This window comes from Sarcophilus harrisii, chromosome 4, assembly GCF_902635505.1.
Source record: "Sarcophilus harrisii chromosome 4, mSarHar1.11, whole genome shotgun sequence".
NCBI lineage: Eukaryota > Metazoa > Chordata > Mammalia > Dasyuromorphia > Dasyuridae > Sarcophilus > Sarcophilus harrisii.
In genome coordinates, this window is record NC_045429.1 from 302547766 (window position 1) to 302572166 (window position 24401).

Here is a 24401-nt window from a genome sequence, read left to right on the forward strand (position 1 = left end):
TGCCATCTGGGGGAGGGGGTGGAGGGTAAGAGGTGAAAAATTGGAACAAGAGGTTTGGCAATTGTTAATGCTGTAAAGTTACCCATACATATAACCTGTAAATAAAAGGCTATTAAATAAATAAATAAAATAAAGCCAGAAAACACACACACACACAAAAAGAAATCTTTTGACCAATTATAGAAGACTTCATTGAGACTCTAAAGTAATCAGTGATGTAATCAGTTATTCTGTCTTTAGGGGTCAAAAGCAGAAATAGACATGGATTCACACTTAACACCATATACCAAGATAAGATTAAAATGGATCCATGATTTTGGCATAAAGAATGAGATTATAAATAAATTAGAAGAACATAGGATAGTTTATCTCTTAGACCTGTGGAGGAGGAAGAAATTTGTGACCAAAGATGAACTAGAAACCATTACTGATCATAAAATAGAAAATTTTGGTTATATCAAATTAAAAAGTCTTTGTACAAACAAAACTAATGCAAACAAGATTAGAAGGGAAGCAACAAACTGGGAAAACATCTCCATAGTTAAAGGTTCTGATAAAGGCCTCATTTCCAAAATATAAAGAGAATTGACTCTAATTTATAAGAAATCAAGCCATTCTCCAAATGATAAATGGTCAAAGGATATGAACAGACAATTTTCAGATGATGAAATTGAAACTATTACCACTCATATGAAAGAGTGTTCCAAATCACTATTGATCAGAGAAATGCAAATTAAGACAACTCTGAGATACCTTCACACCTGTCAGATTGGCTAAGATGACAGGAAAAAATGATGAATGTTGGAGGGGATACGGGAAAACTGGGACATTGACGCATTGTTGGTGAAGTTGTGAATGAATCCAACCATTCTGGAGAGCAATCTGGAATTATGCCCAAAAAGTTATCAAACTGTGCAAACCCTTTGATCCAGCAGTGTCTCTACTGGGTTTATACCCCAAAGAGATACTAAAGAAGGGAAAGGGACCTGTATGTGCCAAAATGTTTGTGGCAGCCCTGTTTGTAGTGGCTAGAAACTAAAAAATGAATGGATGCCCATGAATTGGAGAATGGTTGGGTAAATTGTGGTATATGAATGTTATGGAATATTATTGTTCTGTAAGAAATGACCAGCAGGATGATTTCAGAAAGGCCTGGAGAGACTTGTATGAACTGATGCTAAGTGAAATGAGCAGAATCAGGAGATCATTATTTATGGCAACAACAAGACTATAGGATGATTAATTCTGATAAAAGTGACTCTCTTCAACAATGAGATGAATCAAATCAATTCCAATTGTTCAATGATGAATAGGCCCATCTCATCTACACCCAGAACTTAGAAAGAACACTAGGAAATGAATGTAAACTGCTTGCATTTTTGTTTTTCTTCCTGGGTTATTTCCACCTTCTGAATCCAATTCTCCCTATGCAACAAGAGAATTGTTCAGTTCTGCACACATAAATTGTATCTAGAATATACTGCGACATATTCAACATATATAGGACTGCTTGCCATCTAGGGGAGAGGGTGGCGGGAGACAGGGGAAAAATCAGAACAGAAGTGAGTGCAAGGGATAATGTTGTAAAAAATTACCCTGGCATGGGTTCTGTCAAAAAGTTATTATAATAAAAAAATTTTTTTTTAAAAAGACATGACTGACTGAACAAAGCAAAAAAAAAAAAGCAGAAATAGAAAATAATAGGACAATATTTGAGGGAGGAGGATCTGTCAGATGATCATCTCTTGAATCATTAAGAGTTGGCTATGGTACCACTTCACACCTCTCAGATGGACTAAGATGACAGGAAAAGATAATGATAAATGTTGGAGGGCATATGGGAAAACTGGGACACAAAGGCATTATTGGTAGAGCTGTTAAATGATCCAACCTTTCTGGAAAGCAATTTGGAACTATGCCCAAGGGACGATAAAATTGTGTATCTCTTTTGATCTAGCAGTGTCTCTACTGGTCTGTACCCCAAAGAGATCATAAAAGTCAAAAAAGGACTCACATGTGCAAAAATGATTATAGTAGCTCTTTTTGTAGTGGCAAAGAATTGGAAATTGAGTGGATGCCCAGCAGTTGAGGAATGGCTGAATAAGTTATGGAATATGAATATAATGGAATATTATTGTTGTTTAAGAAATGACAAACGGGTGGACAAACTGGAAAGACTAATGCTAAATGAAGTGAGCAGAACTAAAAGCATTATACACAGTAACAAAAAAATTATGTGATGATCAACTATGATGGACTTGGCTTTTTTCAACAATGAGGTGATTCAAGGCAATACCAATAGATTTGGAATGGAATCTACATCCAGAGAGAGAACTATGGAGACTGAATGTGGATTAAAATATATTATTTTCCACCTTTGTTAGTTTGCTTGTTTGTTTTTTTTTCCTTTCTCATGTTTTTTCCCTTTTGATCTTTTTTTTTCTTTTTTTTTTTTTGCTTAGCATGACAAATATGGAAATATGTTTGGAACTGTGACAGAGAAAATTTAAATTCATCTATTAGATTGGGTATAAGGCATTTGATCTCCTGGCTGAATCTGAGGTAATGGGGTAATCTGTGGGTTTTTGTCATCTATGCCTCTACTGTGCCCTATGACCACAGATATTAAGGAACCAGAAATGAAAAAAGGGGATTTGGTATGGTGTGGTAGATTTTTCACATTCTGAAAACTCTGACAGACTAAATTACACCCTAGCCACTAATAATCTACCTAGGTTTGGAGTACGGGGAAAAAATAAAGAGGAGACATTTCTATGATCCAGCAGCTTTCCAGAAAAGACAGGGCACAATTTCTGACTTTTTATTCACAAGTCTTTTCCCCAGGAAGAGTTTAGGTGTCGGTCTCTCTCTCTCTCTCTCTCTCTGTTCTCTCTTTTGGTCATTCTCTCTCTCTCTCTGTCATTCTCTCTCTAAAGATGCTCTAAAGCATCTTTGATTTACTAGGTTTCTTCCTTTGGCTTTCAAGACAACACAGCATCTGACCCAAAGATAACATTTTCATAACTTTCCAGGAGGTTTTCCTTTTCCTTCTCTCTTCCCCGTCCATGCCTTTAAGCTGAAAAGTTTTGCCTTCTGCCTTTATAATCATGCAGAGAAACCACAGACCTCCCTTCTATACAGTAGCAACACTCAAAACACAGGAAGGAGAGATCATAGCCTAGTTTGGCCTCTACATGACATCTAGAGACTTGGGAGCAATTTAGACAGTGGGGCCATTCATCACTCAGAGCTTTTCCAAGCCCTTTGCTTCAGGTGATAGAGACCAACCAGTAAGCAGCAAAATCACATAAAGCTTTTTCAACATAGGCAACATTTTCTTGAATCCAAAGGACCACTACCCTTTTCATGTCAAGATAAAATAACCACAAAGTAGATTGGGAAAATCCCCCAAATACCAGGTTATTGAATAAAGTAACTAACGTACTGGTTCCTGTAATGTTCTCTTCTCTAAAATATAATCATTCTCTGGGAGCAGATTTCTTGCAGGGCTTCTGGAGTTTCAGTTCAGTTCAATAATCACCTTAAATGCAGCCAGGAGTTAAAAATCCAATGCTTTATTGTCTCTTCCAAAATAGCCTGGTTGGCTTTCCTTGGTTCTGAGAGCTCTTGTTGCTAGTCCTTTGCCTCTGCCAGCTTCAGCCTCCAGCTCCCTCTGAATCCAAAGCCTCCAGCCAGCACAATGGTGGAATATCGACTGGATCTGACTCCTCCTCTGAGAGAGTGGGCTTGTGGGAGTTTGACTTGTGAATCTCCTCCACTGAATCCTGACTTGTCAATCTCCCAAAGTCTCTAGTTGGCTTGTGGGAGCTACTTATATATGATCTCTTAAAGATGTGAAGTCTAAAGGTGTGAGAAGTATGAACTCTAATGTGTGAGCTAATGTGTGAACTCTCCTAAAGGTGAGAACTCCAAAGGTGTGAACCAAGTACATATACATTGTTTCTATCAATTCCAATGACTTAGCACCTTGTTTCAAATTCTGGCCCATAACAGGTTCCTACCCATTTCTTGTTTGCAACCCCAAATTGGATGCCAATGAGGTTTGGTGGAAGTAAGGCCCTAAAGGAAACTGAAATGGGTACCTGTTCTTTAAAAATATCAATATATATATATATATATATATTACCACATATAACATATGTAATATCACAATACATATTAATATGGCACTTTAATCTTTAAAAAACTAAGAAGGTATCAAAGTCTAAGTCAAAGCAAGAAGCCAAAAAGGAGAATGGTGAATCTGTCTGTAGATCATCATGGTGATCAATGGTGCATTATTGGTGAGGCTTATTGTCATTGTCTGAGTCATAGGCTAAAGTGTCTAACAGAGATTACTAATGGACCCATTAAACCCATCTAAAAGGTTGACAGCTCTGATGTACTTTTTATCTTGCCCAGTACCTTCCTTTGACTTTCAAGACATAAGCATCAGGATCAAAAACAAAAGCTTTCATACCTCTAGATAGCTTCTCTCCTTTCCCTTCATTCATACAGACACACATACATGTATGTGTGTATATAATTGTATTTCAATACAATTGTTTTATTTTATATAACCATTTTTATTTTATGCAGTTAAAAACATTCTGGGAAGAGTTTCCTATCATTAGACTTCCAAAGGGGTCTATGACCAAAAAAAAAAAAAAAAAAAATTATATTGTGTCAATGGAGGGGGTCCCAATGGCTAAAAAATGATGAATTCATGAAATACTGAATATCACTCTTTACATAGCTGCCAAAATGATTTTCTGACCACATCACTCTCCTCCTCTGTAAATTCTAATGACTCCTTGGACCTCTTCAAGATCCAATATTATTAAATCAGAATGTCACTGAAAGCCCTTTACAATCCAACCCTACTCTCATGACGCATCAGATTTCTTGTGCACCGGCCAAATTGAACTCCTCAGTATTCCTCATATAAAGCATCCCATCTTTGCACTAGTTGTCCTTCCTCTTTGTCCCTCTAGTGTCCTTCAAGACCTAGACACTCAAGGGCCACTTTCTTCATGAGGCCTTTCCAAAGTCTCCAAGTCAAGGGTTGGAAAGTCACGATGAGACACTCTGGGCAGGGAAGTCCCTGTTATGTGTACACCAGTATATTTTGCCTCCAAATAAACTACAAACTTTCTGAAGGCAAAGACCATTGTTATTTTTGGTTTTTTATTCCTAGAATCAAGCAACATGCCTAACACATTAAATAGGTACTCATTTAAAAAAAAAAAAGTTTTTTATTTTAATATGAAAACAGACAAATCTTACTTGATATACTTCACAATACCTTTTACCTTTATTCTAGGGTTATCCTATATCCCCAGACCAGCATTTTATTTTTTAAAGAAAAATTTAAATTTCAGGCATTGGAGCTGCAAAGACGAAAAATGAAACAGGAAATATGTGTCTAAAAAATAAATCTAAAATATATACACATTAAATACAAAATGTTTTGGGGAAGAAGACCAAATGGATCATTAAAGGCTTAATGAAAGAGAAGACTCTTGAACTAAACCTTGAATAGTGAAGGATTGAAAATTAGGAATTATTTTATGCATAGTTCACTTAGCAGTCTGAATAAAAGACAAAAGAAGTAGGAGATAAAATGCTGGGTACAAAAGAGCAAAACAGGCCACTTTAGTTGGAAAAGTACATAAAGGCAAATAATGTGAAATGTCTGGAAAGATAGACACCAGGCAGATTACAAAAGGTTTCCAATGCTAACTAGAGGAGGCAGAAAATGATAAGAGATGACTATTTCTAAAGTATCCTTTGGCCCAAATAATTTGGAAATGTCAGCATACTGCCTTGGACCTGACAAGTGCTTAATAAATTCTTGATAAATTGGTGATCTCTCAGGTAACTTCCAAAATGAAAATTCTGCAGGGCTGGTTCAATATTAGGAAAACTATCAGCATAATTGGCCATATTAATAACTAAACTAACAAAAACCATATGATCATCTCAATAGATGCAGAAAAAGCATTTGATAAAATCCAACATCCATTCCTATTAAAAACACTTGAGAGTATAGGAATAAATGGACTTTTCCTTAAAATAATCAGTAGCATCTATTTAAAACCAGCAGTAAGCATCATATGTAATGGGGACAAACTGCAACCATTCCCAATAAGATCAGGAGTGAAACAAGGTTGCCCACTATCACCGTTACTATTTAATATTGTATTAGAAATGCTAGCTTTGGCAATAAGAGCTGAGAAAGATATTAAAGGAATAAGAATAGGCAATGAGGAAACCAAATTATCACTCTTTGCTGATGATATGATGGTATACTTAGAGAACCCCAGAGATTCTACTAAAAAGTTATTAGAAATAATCCACAATTTTAGCAAAGTTGCTGGTTATAAAATAAACCCACATAAGTCATCAGCATTCTTATATATCACTAACAAAATCCAACAGTCAGAGTTACAAAGAGAAATCCCATTTAAAGTAACTACTGATAGTATAAAATATTTAGGAATCTATCTGCCAAGGGAAAATCAGAAACTTTATGAGCAAAACTACAAAACACTTTCCACACAAATTAAGTCTGATCTAACCAACTGGAAAAATATTAAATGCTCTTGGATTGGGCGAGCAAATATAATAAAGATGACAATACTACCTAAACTAATCTATTTATTTAGCGCTATACCAATCAGACTTCCCAAAAACTATTTTGATGACCTAGAAAAAATAACAACAAAGTTCATATGGAAAAACAAAAGGTCAAGAATTTCAAGGGAATTAATGAAAAAAAAAATCAAATGAAGGTGGCCTAGCTGTACCAGATCTAAAATTATATTATAAGGCAGCGGTTACTAAAACTATCTGGTATTGGCTAAGAAATAGACTAGTTGATCAATGGAATAGGTTAGGTTCAAAGGACAAAACAGCCAATAACTTTAATTATCTAGTGTTTGACAAACCCAAAGACCCCAGTTTTTGGGATAAGAATGCATTATTTGACAAAAATTGCTGGGAAAATTGGAAATTAGTATGGCAGAAACTAGGCATTGACCCACACTTAACACCGTACACCAAGATAAGGTCAAAATGGGTTCATGATCTAGGCATAAAGAATGAGATCATAAATAAATTGGAAGAGCATAGGATAGTTTACCTCTCAGACCTGTGGAAGAGGAAGGAATTTATGACCAAAGAAGAACTAGAGATCACTATTGACTACAAAATAGAAAATTTTGATTATATCAAATTGAAAAGTTTTTGTACAAACAAAACTAATGCAGGCAAGATTAGAAGGGAAACAATAAACTGGGAAAACATTTTTACAGTCAAAGGTTCTGATAAAGGACTCATTTCCAAAATATATAGAGAATTGACTCTAATTTATAAGAAATCAAGCCATTCTCCAATTGATAAATGGTCAAAGGATATGAACAGACAATTTTCAGATGATGAAATTGAAACTATTACTACTCATATGAAAGAGTGTTCCAAATCACTATTGATCAGAGAAATGCAAATTAAGACAACTCTGAGATACTACTACACACCTGTCAGATTGGCTAGAATGACAGGGAAAGATAACGCAGAATGTTGGAGGGGATGTGGGAAAACAGGGACACTGATACATTGTTGGTGGAATTGTGAATACATCCAGCCATTCTGGAGAGCAATTTGGAACTATGCCCAAAAAGTTATCAAACTGTGCATACCCTTTGATCCAGCAGTGTCTCTACTGGGCTTATACCCCAAAGAGATACTAAAAAAGGGAAAGGGACCTGTATGTGCCAAAATGTTTGTGGCAGCCCTGTTTGTAGTGGCCAGAAGCTGGAAAATGAATGGATGCCCATCAATTGGAGAATGGTTGAGTAAATTGTGGTATATGAATGTTATGGAATATTATTGTTCTGTAAGAAATGACCAGCAGGACAAATACAGAGAGGATTGGCGAGACTTACATGAACTGATGCTGAGCGAAATGAGCAGAACCAGGAAATCATTATATACCTCAACAACGATACTGTATGAGGATGTATTCTGATGGAAGTGGATTTCTTCAACAAAGACAAGATCTAACTTAGTTTCAATTGATCAAGGATGGACAGAAGCAGCTACACCCAAAGAAAGAACACTAGGAAATGAATGTAAACTGCTTGCATTTTTGTTCTTCTTCCCAGGTTATTTATACCTTCTAAATCCAATTCTCCCTGAACAACAAGAAAACTGTTCGGTTCTGCACACATATATTGTATCCAAGATCTACTGTAATCTATTTAACATGTATAGGACTGCTTGCCATCTTGGGGAGAGGGTGGAGGGAGGGAGGGGAAAAATCGGAACAGAAGTGAGTGCAAGGGATAATGTTGTAAAAAATTACCCTGACATGGGTTCTGTCAATAAAAAGTTATTTAATTTAAAAAAAAATGAAAATTCTATGACTTCATAATTCTGAGAGACAGGATTATACAGGTAGATAGGGAATTAAGGATTAGGTCCTTCGATTTCTGACTCCCTATGTTCACAATGAATGTAAAGCATATGAAGAAAATAGTTATACCTTCTGAATTTCACAGATAAAAGCATATTCATTATATTTTAAATTAAAGTTTATTTTATAGAATTTAAACATTGAATGTGATAACTCAGATATCAAGAATATTTGATTAATGAAAAATATTTAGAGATTGGACTTTTTTTTCAAGATTAATCTTTAGTATCCAAAGCATCTCCCTTTAGCTATATCTCTATTCAGCTAGCTAAAAGAAGGTCTGTATTAATATTATTGTCCTTATGTGGTTGGTATCTTAGACCTCAGAAACATTTAATCTATACCACAATTTAAGGTAATACAACTCATATGTTCCATATGAGTAGATACTACTGGATAGATGTAATATTTGAGCCAGAAGCAATTTCAAAGATATGAAGAGAAATTATCACTTGTGTGGTTCAAGAGATTTCAATGCATATTACCTGGAACAGAGACCTATACAGTGACTATGTGTATGAGAAAGAGACAGACAACAGACAGAGTGAAAGGGAGAGAGAAGGCTAGAGGAATTTCTCTTAATGCATCCTTCCTACTTCTTGACTACCTTTATTTATTTCAAGGCATGACTTCCATTCAGTAGAAAATATAACAAAAACATTTTTCTCCTTATTAAAACTTCATTCTTTTAGGATCCTAGCAATCACAGTAAAAATGCAGAGATTATGAGCCACTGGCTTCATATTGAGGAGGCTTTCCCAGGGAAAACACTTGAGGGCAAAAAGTTGTTTTTTTTTTAAATCTCCTTTCATCTTTGCATATCACTATGTACTGGGTGGTAAATGTGCATGCATGTGAGTGAGCATTCAGATTCTTCACTATAAATGAGTTTAAATATACTTCTCTCTCCCAAAGAGAAAACAATTTTCATATCCTTTGATAATGCAAATTAAAACAGCTCTGAGGTACTACCATAAACCTCTCAAATTGGCTAAAGTGACAAGAAAAGATAATGATAAATGTTGGAGGGGATGTGAGAAAACTGGAGCACTAATGCATCAAAGGTGGAATTGTGAAATGATCCAACCATTCTGTAGAGCAATCTAGAGGTATGCCCAAAGGGCTATCAAACTGTACATATCTTTAACCAGCTGTGCCATTACTGGGTCTGTATCCCAAGGAAATTTTAAAGGAGGGAAAAGGACCCACATGTGCAAAAATATTTGTAGCAGCTCTTTTTGTGGTAGAAAAGAAATGAAAAATGAGTAGATGCCCATCAATTGGGCTGAATAAATTGTAGTATATAAAGGTAATGGAATATTACTGTTCTATAAAAAATGATGAACAAGCTGATTTTAGAAAGGCAAACTGATGCTGAGATAAACAAGCAGAACCAGGAATACATTGTACACAATAACAGCAAGAACATGCGATGATCAACTAGGAAAGACTTGATTCTTCTCAGTGGTTCAGTGATTCAAGCATTCCCAATAGACTTTAGACAGAAAATGCCATCTGTATCCAGAAAAAGAACTAAGGAGACTGAATGTAAATCAACACATGCTAAATTCACTTTGTGTATATGTGTGTGTATTTTTCTTCATATCTCCTATGGCTTTCTCCTTTTGCTCTGATTTTTTCTCTCCATGATTCAAAAGTAATGTGCATTAAAAATAAATTTACTAGGAAAAAGAGAGAGAGAGAGAGGAAAAAAAAAAAATCACTCCACAAGTCTTACTGGAACCATTCTCTTTACCCAATTTCAAATTGATCACATTCAAAATAAAATTCATCCTATCCACTTAAGCTAGCTGTTTTTTCAGACTTTTCCATTTTAGTCAATAGTTCCACTTTCATCAAGAATTCAAGGAAGAAATTCTTGGAATCATAGAATTTAGACTTGAAAGTCTGGTCATCATTGGATCCACTGAATGGATTATAACTAATTAGAAAAGCCAGAATTTGAATTTTAGTCTTTTGACTAACATACATCCAGTATTTTTTTCCTTGTACTATTTCTCCTTTCTTTAAACCACCAAATTTTAAAATACCATTTTTACTGGAAATTTTTCTAAAAATGGTTTACATGCTTCCTGCCTTTTCAAAGAACATATACCAAGTACAATTTAACCTATTCCTGCTGACTCAGACTCCTCATCATGAAAACATAATTACAAAAATTATACTGTACTGTGATAAAATGATGTTCCTAAGGGCTATTGAAGTAACTGGAATTATTTGCTCCTAAACTAAATGACTTCCCACCTGGATGTAGGAGGCAGGAGAGAGAGAGAGAGAGAGGGTGTGTGTGTGTGTGTGTGTGTGTGTGTGTGTGTGTGTGTATGTGTCTGTCTGTCCCCTAACTTTTCTGCCTCTTTGGTACTTTCTAGGCTGTCAGCAAGCACTTCTTAATGCTTGTCAGTCTGACTGACTATCTCTAGCATATTCCCCATTCCTTCTCATTTATGGCCTCAAATTTGCTGTAAACTGAGAAACCAGATATATAGTTATAACTATATCCAAAGTAAGAACAAATGGCCTCTGAGATAGGAGTTCTCAGAATAAAATGCAATCAGCTTTAATATGCAAACTTTGTGACATGTTTTGATTGCTCAGTAGCCTTATTTCTTCACTTCAGAGTTCTTTTCTATGCTCCAGATATTTAAGATTACTGGAAAAGTGACTTTCAAATAAGTATGATATTCCCCCTGACACCGAAATAACAGATTCAAATGATTGATACAAATGAACTGTCTTAAATAAATGGAACTATAACAATGATAAATGTTTTATAAGATAATTTGCATCATCTTCTTTTCCTCCAAACCTAGGGTTGATTTATTTTTTGCTTACCAGTCTCCCAAAATAATTTTAGACCATGGACCTCAATCACCTATAGCCATGTTCACCTTACAAGTAAGTGGAAATTTTGTCACCACTCTTCTCCTGCCATTATTCTTATTCTCTGAGTCTGGTTTTATCCTATTATGGATCTAGTTAGTCTTGTGGAGGTCATTTCTCCAACAGAATGCCTCATCACCTCACCCTAAGCTCCCTAAACAGATAGTGACCAAATAGTGATGTCCCTCACAAAAAAATAGTACCAATGAGGAATAAAGCACAAAGGAGGAATGATTTCTCTTGCCAAATGACCAAAGGTAGTAGAAATAAATGCTCTCTCATTTCCAGCAATATCTGGCCTGCTATGTCAGGCTGTTGCCATAGGAACAACAATGTTCTGATACTGTGAGAGCAGGGCAGGGGGTGAAATCGGGAGCAGACATGCTAGCCAAGAGGAAAATGTCCAATTAGCATCCTTATGTACTTTCAACCAGAAAAGAGCTATTAAAAATTAGGATGAGGAGAGAAAATGGATCAAAATATTCTTAAAAACAGACAAAAATGATTATACTCAACACATAGAATCTTACAGAGGCAACCAGTGTTAGAGGTTTTTATAAAGCTACCATTCCTAAACCATCATGATTAATTACATCACTGACACCAAGGGTATACAGGAGCCAGCTTAAATTGGCTGAATTTTTTTCAATACATTTATACCTCAGAACCTAAAAATCAGGGGTTGGTTTATTGTTTAATTGGTTGTCTAGACTTATGAAAGAGTTAATAATGCAGATTAAATTAAACATAGGATTACAAAATAAAACCAAAATAAAACCACTTATATTTAAAGTGATCTTTTATTTATTATTATTATTTTGCTGAGGCAATGGGGGTTAAGTGACTAGCCCAGAGTTACATACCTAGGAAGTATTAAATGTCTGAGGCCAGATTTGAACTCAGGTCCTCTCCTAAAAGTTATCTTTTAGAAAAAAAAAAATCAGATCCCTTTTCCAAGGATCACAAGTTAAAAAACTCCTAATCCAAGGTATATCATGCCATGTGATTACCTTCCAAGACTCAAAAAGTTGCCGTTTTCTTGTGTCTATCTTAAAATTTTTGTTATAATCAGTCCATTTTCCTTTTCTTTAGCCCTCAAGGAAAAAGATGACAGTAGGTCATAACTCTATTAACAGCCTTTAGACACAAATGTGAAGCTGACTCATCAAAAGATCCTAATTGCTAAACTTTTGTATGAACAAAAGGAATTGAAGTAATGGCTCAAGTCCATTACTAACTAGTGGCTGTGTAATCCTAGACATTTCTCGCTATTTTTAATTCTCTAAGCAGCTCTTTAAGACTCTAATTTGTACAGAAAGCGCTGACCTGCAATAGTAGAAGTTCTCAAATATTGTTCCCTACACCAATGAAATCATACCATCAGTCCTTATCTCTTACATTAAAAAATGGAAAATCTTCTCATTTTTAAACATCTTTCCTATAAAATGAGTAAAAAAAACCCCGAAAAACCAAACAAGCAAAAAATCTCAGCTCCCTAAACATCTGGTGTAAAAGGGATCAAATGATAATCAACATAATAGTAACACTTTTGTGACTATTTTAGAAACCTTCTTTGATTAATTCTGTAAATATATTCTCATTTGATAAAGGTTTCAGGAAACATAGCACCTTAATAATTACTTCAATTGGGCTAAAGGTGATTGATTGAATCCATTGAATCTATTCTCCTCTCCCATCCCCCGGTTTTTACATAAACAAATAAATAAATATTTCCATTTGTAGAAGGGAGATTAGAAATTCTGGCCTTTTAAAATGATACTTACTCAAGTTTACATGACTTAAACGATTTCCTTAGCTCACTCCTAATTCTGAGTCTGATAGGCTTTTGTGAAATCCTTATGTTGGTCCAAATCTGAGGTCTGATACTTTGGTGACCATAACTAAGTCACTTAATCAATTTAGCATCAGTTTCCATCTGTAAAATGGGGCAAATGCTTAAATTATTTTACAAAACTGTACTATTTGAGAAAAATGCCTTGGAAACCATAAAGCATTATAAAAATGTGTACTATTATTGAAAGAGGAAGGGTATCACATTCAAATAGAGTACTGTTTGAGAAAAGGGCTTTGTAAAACCATAAAACTCCATATTACCCACATTTATAAAAATGTGAGTTATTGTTAAAATAGGAAAGGCATCCAATTCATTACTTCCTCTCACTTCTAGTCAAAGCCAGTTTTATACATAATAAACCTTGTAAGGGTGAGAGAAATGCTCATTACTATTAGAGAAAGGCCCAGAAGAAATGATGGCTTGGCTTTTCTTAGTAGGTTGGACTCTCATTGAAAGGACATTCTTTATCCACATTATATATTCTATGTCATGGTTCAGATTTCTCATGCAATAAGTCAAAAAAACTCATTTCCCTTGGAAATGACAACTCCTATATATCTACAGATTTTAAGATTCTAGTCATTCTACAATCTTTTTTAGTGGTTAAAAATCCTACTTTTAGTCATTTAAAACCTAAAATCTCTAACCCTATTCTATTGCTTAAATACAGGTGATGATCCAATTCTGGTCATATTTTTGGATGAAAAGTGATTTTCTATATATCTCTAAAGAGATATAGGCAAGAGAACAAGGCAGAATTCTTTAATAAATGCCTTGTCTGTGCTAATAAAATAGAGTAGCATGGATAATCCAGTAGAATTAATTATTAAAATAATATTTCATTTGGTTTTGGAATATATTTAAGCATCCCCTTCACCATCCACCAGCAGATTTAATGTTGCATTCTCTGAGGATATACAATTAAGGGAAGAAAGACATTTTAGAGGTGTTCCCAAAGGAAGGGCAAAAGGAACTTAGGAATGAGCATTGTCCATGGATAATTGAAAGTTTTGGTTTAGATCTGTTGTTTCATTGATGTGTAGAACTCCCAGTGTGGGGAAAAATACAAAACCAAAAACATTTCTCCACTGATCTCTCTCCATCTCTCCCTCTCTTCCTCCTTTCCTCCCTCTCTGTCACACACGCCTTGAGAGTAGAATCCCCAACATAGGATCTAAGTAGATAATTTTAAAATGCTTGCACATTGATTAATGGAGACCAGCAACTCTCTCATAAATTATAACTTTAAGGTTACCTGAAATGTTGAAATTTTAAGTTACTTCCTCAATCACACAGCCACTACATGAATGAAAGCAAAATGAATGAATGAGCAAAGTGGTAAAGTACAAACATAAAATGAGGCACTCCTTGTCTTTAACAGTTTATATTATAAGGGGGGAACAAATAACTTTGACAAGGGTAACTGGTAGACAGACAAGAAAAGGTATTCTGGTTTGAAAAGTCACAAAGATTGGGAACCAGAAGGCAAATTCACCGATGTGTCCTTTCCAGAAACTATGGTAGTATTGATAGGATAAAATTTTCAGAACAAGATGTGGGAAGTAGGAAAGCAATGACCCTTGTAGTGCAGCAAAGCAGAAAATGGCTGGGCAAAGATGAGACCACATGGACCAGGCAATACAGGGCAGAGTGACTTAGCTTTCTAGCCTCTGTTGGACAAGTCTAGAGGGTGGAGTAGCAACAGTAACAGTGGCAGGGCAGAAAATGGTTAAGATGGAAAAGTTTATCACATAGAATGTAAAAAATAATAGCTGACATTTTGTAGCATTTCACATACACTATTTCATTTAATCCTCACATTAAGATTATTAATTCCTAATAGTCTTAGGAAATATAGGAAAGAGAACATACATTTCTGAAACACTATGTAAGTTTTACAAATATTATCTCACGAGGAAGGCAATGTATTTTAGATGAGGAAACTGAGGCTCAGAGATTTGCCCAAACCCCTCCTCTCTGAGGGTAGAGATTAGTAAAAAGATTAGAAAATTACTTATAGAAGTAGAGAAAATGTGTCTACACCCATAGGACAGTGGGAGAAAATAAAGAGGGAGTAGCCAGTTCTGCTAAATTCTAAATTCTAAAGTCATGTCTATGTCTCTCATTTCTAAAGGTTTAGCTATTCATCAGCCAACAAGCTCTAGAGTGAAACTAGATGACCTCAAGTTTCCTTTCCATTCATTCATTATTCAATTGGAATTCAGGAAAGTTGCAGAGGTATGACTAGTCAAGATTCTTCTTATCAAGATAAAGCTTAGGATGGCACTCTCCCTTCCTCCTGTGACAGCCCCCCACACCCCAGTCACTGACTGCTAAATATGAGACAGACAATTCAGTAAAAAAAAAAAAAAAAAAAAGAGACCAAGCATATATCATAAGCACATAGATGTGACACTTCTGCCTCTCTACAAGATAAGAATGTAAACTCCTTATGACCCAGACTGTTTTGTCTTTGTTTTTATATCCCATTGTATAGCACCAGTGCAAGGAGCAGAGCAGATGCTTGTTAAATTGATTACCACAATCACTTGACTAAAGCTAGTGAGTTGAAACCTTATCTTAGGATGACTTTCCTTCCAGGTTCTCTGAACAATCCTTTCTCCAAAGTTCTTTCTTTGGCTTCCAGTCACAGAAACCATCAAACATTGGAATAAAACCAAGAACTTGAAGAATAGGCCAGGCTAGTCTTGCAAATAACTGCTTTCCCGAAGTATGTCTATTTATATCAAGCAAGTAGTACCTGTAAACTCAAGATGTGGAGTGGAATGGAGAATGGAGAATGATTGTATTGTGGGGGGCACTAACAGTCAGGTCTTTATTTCCTGTCTTTTACTTTGCCTGCCCACCCTCTTGCCAATCTTCGTTAATCCAATATTTATTTAATCCAATTTAATCCAATCTTCTTCTTCCAATATCTTGCCAATATTCTTTAAATTTTTTAAGTCCTTTTCATAAAAGGAGCATAGTACAATGGCAAGAGCTCTGCATTTGGAATTGGAGGACTAGGGTTCAAATCCTTCCCCTCTCACCACTTTGCATGCATAACTTTGACTCTGAACACAATGATTCTGAATCCACCACTGATACAAACAATTGAAATAAACAATTATCCCCAAAGTTAAGTAAATCTCTTAGAGCACAAGTTAAACAATCTGACCATCAAGAAGTGCTATCTCAGGCACAAATGACATTCAGTTCATCCCTGATACCCCTCCCTCCCTGTCTTCATACTCTGCCCTCATTTTAAAAGAAAGGATGGCTACCCATTCTTTGTCATATTTTTAGAGGAAATGTTCAAAATCCATCTGCCAAAAAAGTACTTTACTTCCATAAGCCTTTCCATTGCAAAGCGGAGAGAGAAGAAAATTTCTCATGTTCAGAAGACTGTCACCAAGTGCTGCTATAAAGGCAAAAAAAGTCACCTGGGTAGGATGGCTTTGTTCATATTTAAGTCTATACCAGGTCCCCTGTAATAGATCTTTCTCATTAATACTATCTTTGAGCTACATAGGCTATGTAGAGCAAGTGTTATGATCTGAGAATGATAAATTGGAACTTTCTGGCTAGGGAAAAAGTAAAATTGCTCAGTCTTGCTCACATAATCAAATAAAATATGAAAAGTAACAAAAAGGTGCTTCTTTCTTAAAACAAAACTGTCAATCAAACTTTCTGCTTGGAATTTTCTAGAAGTATACAACTGGAAACCAAGAAAACCTCCTATCTGACATAGCCCAACAAAACAGTCCATACTGTCCAGAGGAACAGATACAGAAGTCCTCAGTTTTCACATCTGTAAAGCAGAAATCTTTTCCCACTCCAATTAATTAGTTAGTATACTGGCGTGACCATGGTTAAATTAAGGTCAGATAGCTTTATTCTGTTGCATGCCTACTCTTTTCCTTTAATTCCACTCAGCTGTTTGAAAAAAAGGTTTCTTTTGATCAAAAAAGGGAACCAAGACAAAGACTATAAACATCCTGGTGTCTATACATTATTCCTACTTGAAAATATCTCACAGTCCATGCCCTAATGAAGCAGGGCTTTATTACATGAAGAACGAAGGGTTTTTCCTTATGGATACTTAAAGAGATGAAGAAAATCCATGCAGTCATATAATTGAAGCCACGGAGTTTTATGGAAGAAAGGTACCCTTTTTTGAGGATCAGAATGTCAGAGAACTGTGTTATCTCCAGAGTTCTTCAATTCCCTGGATAACTTCCTGATCCTATAATACCAATTTTCTCTTTCTCCTCTTCTTTTCCTGCCACAGTCTCTCAGAACTGAAAGTCTTATAAATAACCTCATAACATTGTTTGTACCTTAAATCTACTTTCATACTCTACTTTGCATTATATTTAATTGTACATTTGTCCTAAACCCATTTGATTTTAGGTTTCTCTAGGGTTAAGATCCTCATTACTTAGCTCTCAGCACCTAGCAATATCACCTTACGTACAGTAGGTGCTCAATAACTATGAAGTCTTCTTACAGCCTTCTACACTTTAATAAAGATTACAAGAGAATTTGGGCCAATGTTGATTAATATTCATTTGGTTCTAAAGTTTGGATGCACTTTTAAAAAATTATAAAAATAAACACGTGCTGCACTGAAATTTAAAATGTGATTCCACTTAACTATAAGACAAGGTCCTTGCCCTCATGGAGTTCATGGGCAGCGATGTCATAATGGATATAATATTGTCACCATAGCCAGAATGACTGGGTTCAAATCCTGCTTCTGTGACTATCAACAAGTTATCATTTCTCAAACCCACAATTTCTTCATCTATCAAACGAGAATAATAATTCTATTATGTGCTGTTCAAGTTATTGCAAACAAAATGCTTTACAAATGTCAAGTAAACAAGCATTTAATAAACACTTACTATACAGCAGATGTAGTGCATGGCTCAGTACATAAGAGCACTGGACCTGGAGTCAGAAGATCTTAGTTCAAATCCAACGTCAGACATTTATAAGCTGTGTGACTCCTGAACAAGTCATTTACCTCATTTGCTTCAGATGAAGAAACTGAGGCAAATGATCTGGAAAAGGAAATGGCAAAGAACTCCAGTATCTTTGGCAAAAAAAAAACCCAAATAAAGAGTCAGATGAAAAATGATTGAAAGGACTGAACAACAAAACAATTGGTAAGGCAAAATGTGAGTCATTGTTAAACTGTAGAGGGTTGACCAAAGTGAGGGGAATCATTAATGGTACTACATCAATGCTTTGCACCTCCCAAAAAAGACGTTCAGAGAGGACATCATTGGCAGCTTTGGCCAACTCATGTCCCTGATGCTAGGCAGAGACACTGACGAAGAATTTAGGTAGGGCTGAACCACAAAGGAGCCCACTTTAAAAGGGTGTCTCCTTTCAACAAATAAATAACAATCTTCCTCTACCATGGAATAGAAAATCCTGGTACTCAACTCTGGTGTGGCAATTCAGCAATCAAAGAGAAGGAAGCCTGAAGATTAGGGAGGAGACAGACATGAAAGAATTAATTGGATTCTCTGTTTCATTCCCAAAGCAGCTGAGATATGTGGAGGTGCTTTCCCTGAGCCCAACCCCTTCCTTAACAGCACTGAGTAAACAGGAACCTATGTGTCTTGAGATCCATGTGCTTCTACCAAATGTCTGGATCTGATTCAGTCCCATGGGATATGATTCAATGGTTGCTGGCTGCTACTCCTTTGCTGATGGTAGAAAGGACTCTGGCTTGGGAATTAGAGATGTGGCTTGGAACACTGCCTCTATCAGTTACCTATGTGATTTTGGGGAGGGCATTCTCTAAAAGTCAGCTTATACAATGAAAAATGAGGGAATTGGACTAGATAACCTACCTCCTCCAGCCCTAAATCTGTAAAGTAGTAAAACTCAATGGGAAATGAGTAATTAAAGGAACTTACCTGGACCTAGGCTATTTTTACATCTGAGATAGTTAGGCTGTACTTCTCCCTTCAAACTGAATACCTCAAGATCTTCTCATCCTCTCTAAAATCCTGTTTGGGAAGAATCCATTTGCACTTCTCTCCCTCAGTTTTAATCCAAGGTTCCTAAATTTGAGTCATCCATATAAACTGTGTCCACATAAACCTGCATTCATCTTATTCAAACCAAAATTCTGACAAATTTTTGGATTAACTCACTTTTCCCTTAGAGATAAAGGACTTTGCAAACTTACATGTGTTTGGATATTATTAAAATAAGAAACCATGATACAAAGCAAAACTTGAACCTACTCTTGAGTCCTTTCCACAGGTAGTATATCAAACTATAAGTCTATGAGAAAGAGAGACAGCTATAATCAAAAGAAGCCAAGTCAGATTTGAAAGCATCAACTAAAATGGGGAGGGGATAGCAGGGAGGGAGAGAAACCCATTTCAGGTCAGGATAGATGACAGATACCTCACCTTGTGTCTTCTTATCTGACTTGACAAGGAAAAAAAGCTGTGGGAATAAGGTGGTTAGGAATGAAGCTTAGGTTGCAGAGTCCTTGGGGAAGTGAAAGGGGGAGGGGGAGAAATAAACCTGGCAGAAAAGCATAGTGGGTTAGAAGCTGACCTTGATATCTTCTGTTTTGGTTAAATGAAAAAAACCATGGCTAATCATGACTAAGGGTTTAAAGGCCTGTGAAGCTATTTATACATAGTAAGTAGATTGAAATCTACCCTAATCAGCTTTTTCCTTTCTTTTCTGGCTGCCCCTTGTGTGCCAGACCCACCATGGATCAGTACAACTATCTAAGCTTTTTTTTATCCCACTTTTCTTTTTTCCTGACTCCTGCCATCTTCTCTTAGAACTCCAGGGAAGGTACAATAGTAAAAATTATGTCTGAAATCTTAATAGTTCCAAGTCAAGGGCAGGATTTCCCCCTTCCCTCCTCCTGTAGTCACCAGAAACTTCAAGAACATTGTAAAAGTCCCAAAGCACACACATAGAAATCTGTGACAAAATGAAGACCGTTTCACTCCAGAGTCCCACATCTGCTCTGTGGGAACACCCTGGGCGAGAATGGCAGGCCCATCTTTCATATAGTGGCTTTCTCTAAGGCAACTCCAAGTCCTCGAAATGTGTTCTAAGAAGAGCGTTTTCCATCCTCCAAGAGGAAGGAGCTTTTTCTTTAAGGAGAAAAAAAAGGAAGAAAAAGAGAAAAAGGAGGGGTGCAGATAATGAAGGGGGGGAGGGGAGACTAATTCAACCCCAGGCATGGAATCTTACCACCTGCAAAAGTTTCAACCAGAGGGAAGAAACCACCTTCACTTCTTCGGTTTGATTCCGGAGGGGAGGGAAAGAAGGGGGAGGGGGGGGCAGCCTTGCCTCTTCGCTGTGTCTCCCATTCCCTCCCCCACCCTACTAGCATCCTCAAGCCCGCCGCCTGCCAAAATCAAATCCATTCCCTGGCTCCTTTTCTGGGTTTGGAGCTGCAGTGGAATTTCAGCGGAATTCTGAGGTTGAGAAGCATCAGAGAGAGGAAAGGGGGAGGGAAGGAGAGAAAGAAAGAGAAGAATGAAGATAAAGGGGACTAATTGTATGCCAAACTTAGAAACCGAGTCTAATGAAACTAACGTTTCTTTAGAAGATAGAGGGGTGGAGGGAGGGAGGGAGAAGAGAGGGAGTTAAGGGTGGGTACTAGTTTAAACAAGTGGTTTTTATTTGGCCACCATGTGAGATTCTTTCACCCCCACCCCCACCCCCATTCCTACCCCCACCCCCGATTTCATTTGAATGAGGGGTAAGGGTGGCTTCCAAGTGCTGAATGCAATAGGCGATAAAGAACCGAGTGAGGAAGGGGCAGAGAAAGGGAGGTGGCTGCGAAGCCCAGAGGAACCGCCTTTTCTTACCTACATCTGCATTGCAAAACGCCTGTTGCGGGTGCACTGGGGAGCAGCTACAGGCTTCGCTGAACCGATCCAGCTTCCAGAGGAGCAGGATGGAGAGGGAGAGCAGGAGACTTCTCGCAGTGGCGTTCATGTCTGGGAGTCCTGGGGGGCGGGGGGCGGGGTTGAGGGGGGCGGCGGCGGCGTTGTTAGAGGGTGCTGCCCGGGAGCGCTTCTGCCTCAGCCTCCTCCCCGGGCGCTGCTGCTGCCGCTGCCGCTGCCGCTGCTGTTGCCTCCTTCTTCTCCCAACCTCACTCCCTTTTTTCCAACAGAGAGGAAATGGGGGGGGGGGGGGGGCGTTTGGTTTGAGGCCAGCTGCGATGTCCACACGGAGCTCCCAAGGATTGGGGGCTGGGGTTGGGAGAATTTGGGGGGAGGGCGATGAAAGGAAACCGAATGGAGCCCTGGTTCACACCCTCCTCACCTGGCAAGCCTCAACCAGGAGAAAGTTTCTCTCTTTGTTGCTTGAAGAGGTGGGGAGGAGGGAGAAGGGGAAAAAAGTATTTGAAGCAATTCACCAGGAAGTGGAGAAAGAAGAAAAGACGAGGAAAAAAAACTGCAGCGCTGTCTTCTCTCAAGCTCCTTCTATGGATGTGTTTTCTTCTGGCTTCTGCTAAGCCTGGCTTTTTAATGTGCTCAAAGGATTCTCTGCTCCTCCTCTCGGTGGCTCGGCGCCAGTGCAAGCTGTTGGGCTGTTCCCATTAGCCCCTCCCTCTCCCTCCCTTACCTCCAGCCTCGACTCCTGCTCTCATTTACTCCGGGCAGACTCAGGCCTTCCCATAATCAGGTTTTTTGTTGTTCTCTTTTGTGGTCAGCTTGGCGGGTGCTGACTGCCTCTTCAGAGCCACTAACCACAGCCCTGAATCCTGATAGAATGACTGTTTCACATACTACTCACAGCTGGGCAGACTCTTCCAAAGAGACTCCCAATACCACCCCCACCCCACCACAACGCATCTGGTGATAGCTCTCCCCAAATGTGATTTGGGAAGCTGCTTTGGGTGGCCTATAGTGGCCAACATACTGACTTCACAGCAAGTTAAACAGATGGTTTATAAAGGGTTTTAGGAATGTCCAGAGAGAAACCCTTTTCTTTTAAGATATATACAGCATTGCATATAGACCTTTTTCTAATAGAATGAACAATTAATAAATAGGCGTTGAATGTTTACTATCCTGGGGACACAAATATAATAGGGGACTACTTCCTGCCTCTCGTTTCAACACAAGAAGTGAACAAGCATTGAGCACCTGTTATACATAAGGTACTGTGGATGGAGATACTGTAAAAGCAAAAATAGTCCTTGTCTTCAAGGAGCTCATAGTTGAATGGGGGAGACTACATACAGATGACTAAGGTACAAACTAAAAGAATAAATTAGAGATAATCTCAAAGGGAAAGCATTCACCTTAAGGAGGACTGAGAAAGGCCTTTCTCAAGAAGGATGTATTTGTGCTGACAGGGAACAAGGAAAGCCGAGAGGAGGAGAATTCTAGCCCTAGAAACTGAATATTTTACATAAAAATACAGTGAAAGGAGTAAGGTGTAAAGATACTGGAAAGGTAGGAAGGGGTCAGGTTATGAAGGGCTTTACATACAATCAGAGAATTTTTATATTTGATCCTGTAAGTAATAGAGAGCCTCTGTAGTTTATTAAATAGGGGAGAGACTTGGTTGTACCTGCTCTGTCTATATCCTAATCCACTTAAAAGATATGAACTCTCTGAGTCAACAAGGAATTGTGATTAATGTAAAGAATCAGTTATGCCTTTTGGGCCTGTGTATAAAAATTAAGTCAGTCTGGGAGTTAACCAGTTTATCTGGAAGATCCTGGATCAAAGAACAGTGGTGAGGGGAGGAGTGAGCAGAGATCCCCTATCCTTTATCCCATTTACAATGGTTCTGAGAGAATAGACAAAATGAAACTAGATTTAATTTTGAGGAGAAAGACTTTTGGCTGCCAGAGACAGGCACGAGAGTGAGGTGGCTTCTGGGAGCATAATGCTTCCCAATGTAGAGAAGTGCCCACAGTGGACTTAAGGAAGTTGACAGACCTAAGATGCATGCCTACCACAGAACTCTTGTATAAGCCAGGTATTCTTAACCTGGGATAGATTTTTCATGAGATCTGTAAACTTGAATGGGAAGCAAATGACATCCTTATTTTTATTAACTTCTACCTGAAATTTAGGATTTCTTTCAGTTATTCACAAACATTCTGAGAAGGAATCCATAGAGTAAATCAGACTGCCAAAGGATTCCATGGAACAAAAAAGTTTAAAAACCTCTGATTTAAAGGGAGCTATAAGGACTCCACAAAGGTAGAAAGAACTTCCAGGAACAGTTGTGAGTTACTGTTTGACCACCACTGTTCCCTTAATGTAAACCTCATTAATATACAATATATATTGTATAAGAAAGAGCTAGATTATGAAAAATCTTTTTTTTTTATTTAATAGCCTTTTATTTACAGGATATATGCATGGGTAACTTTACATCATTAACAATCGCCAAACCTCTTGTTCCAATTTTTCACTTCTTACCCCCCACCCCCTCCCCCAGATGGCAGGATGACCAGTAGATGTTAAGTACATTAAAATATAAATTAGATACACAATAAGTATACATGACCAAAACGTTATTTTGCTGTACAAAAAGAATCAGACTCTGAAATATTGTACAATTAGCTTGTGAAGGAAATCAAAAATGCAGGTGTGCATAAATATAGGGATTGGGAATTCAATGTAATGGTTTTTAGTCATCTCCCAGAGTTCTTTCTCTGGGTATAGCTGGTTCAGTTCATTACTGCTCCATTAGAAATGATTTGGTTGATCTCGTTGCTGAGGATGGCCAGGTCCATCAGAACTGGTCATCATATAGTATTGTTGTTGAAGTATATAATGATCTCCTGGTCCTGCTCATTTCACTCAGCATCAGTTCGTGTAAGTCTCTCCAGGCCTTTCTGAAATCATCCTGTTGGTCATTTCTTACAGAACAGTAATATTCCATAATTTTCATATACCACAATTTATTCAGCCATTCTCCAACTGATGGACATCCATTCAGTTTCCAGTTTCTAGCCACTACAAAAAGGGCTGCCACAAACATTCGTGCACATACAGGTCCCTTTCCCTTCTTTTTTTTTTTTTTTTTTATTTAATAGCCTTTTATTTACAGGATATATGCATGGGTAACTTTACATCATTAACAATCGCCAAACCTCTTGTTCCAATTTTTCACTTCTTACCCCCCACCCCCTCCCCC

The 24401-nt window shown here is 37.4% G+C and overlaps 1 protein-coding gene across 1 annotated transcript in view; it reads right to left on the reverse strand.

The window, feature by feature from the left end:
- TIMP2 (TIMP metallopeptidase inhibitor 2) overlaps nt 1-21774 on the reverse strand; it is a 94527-nt gene extending 72753 nt beyond the window's left edge. Inside the window, exon 1 of the mRNA XM_031965580.1 lies at nt 21101-21774. Coding sequence (XP_031821440.1) covers nt 21101-21230 — 130 coding nt within the window. The 5' untranslated portion in view covers nt 21231-21774. The remainder of the gene's footprint in view (nt 1-21100) is intronic.
- Nucleotides 21775-24401: the final 2627 nt, after the last annotated feature.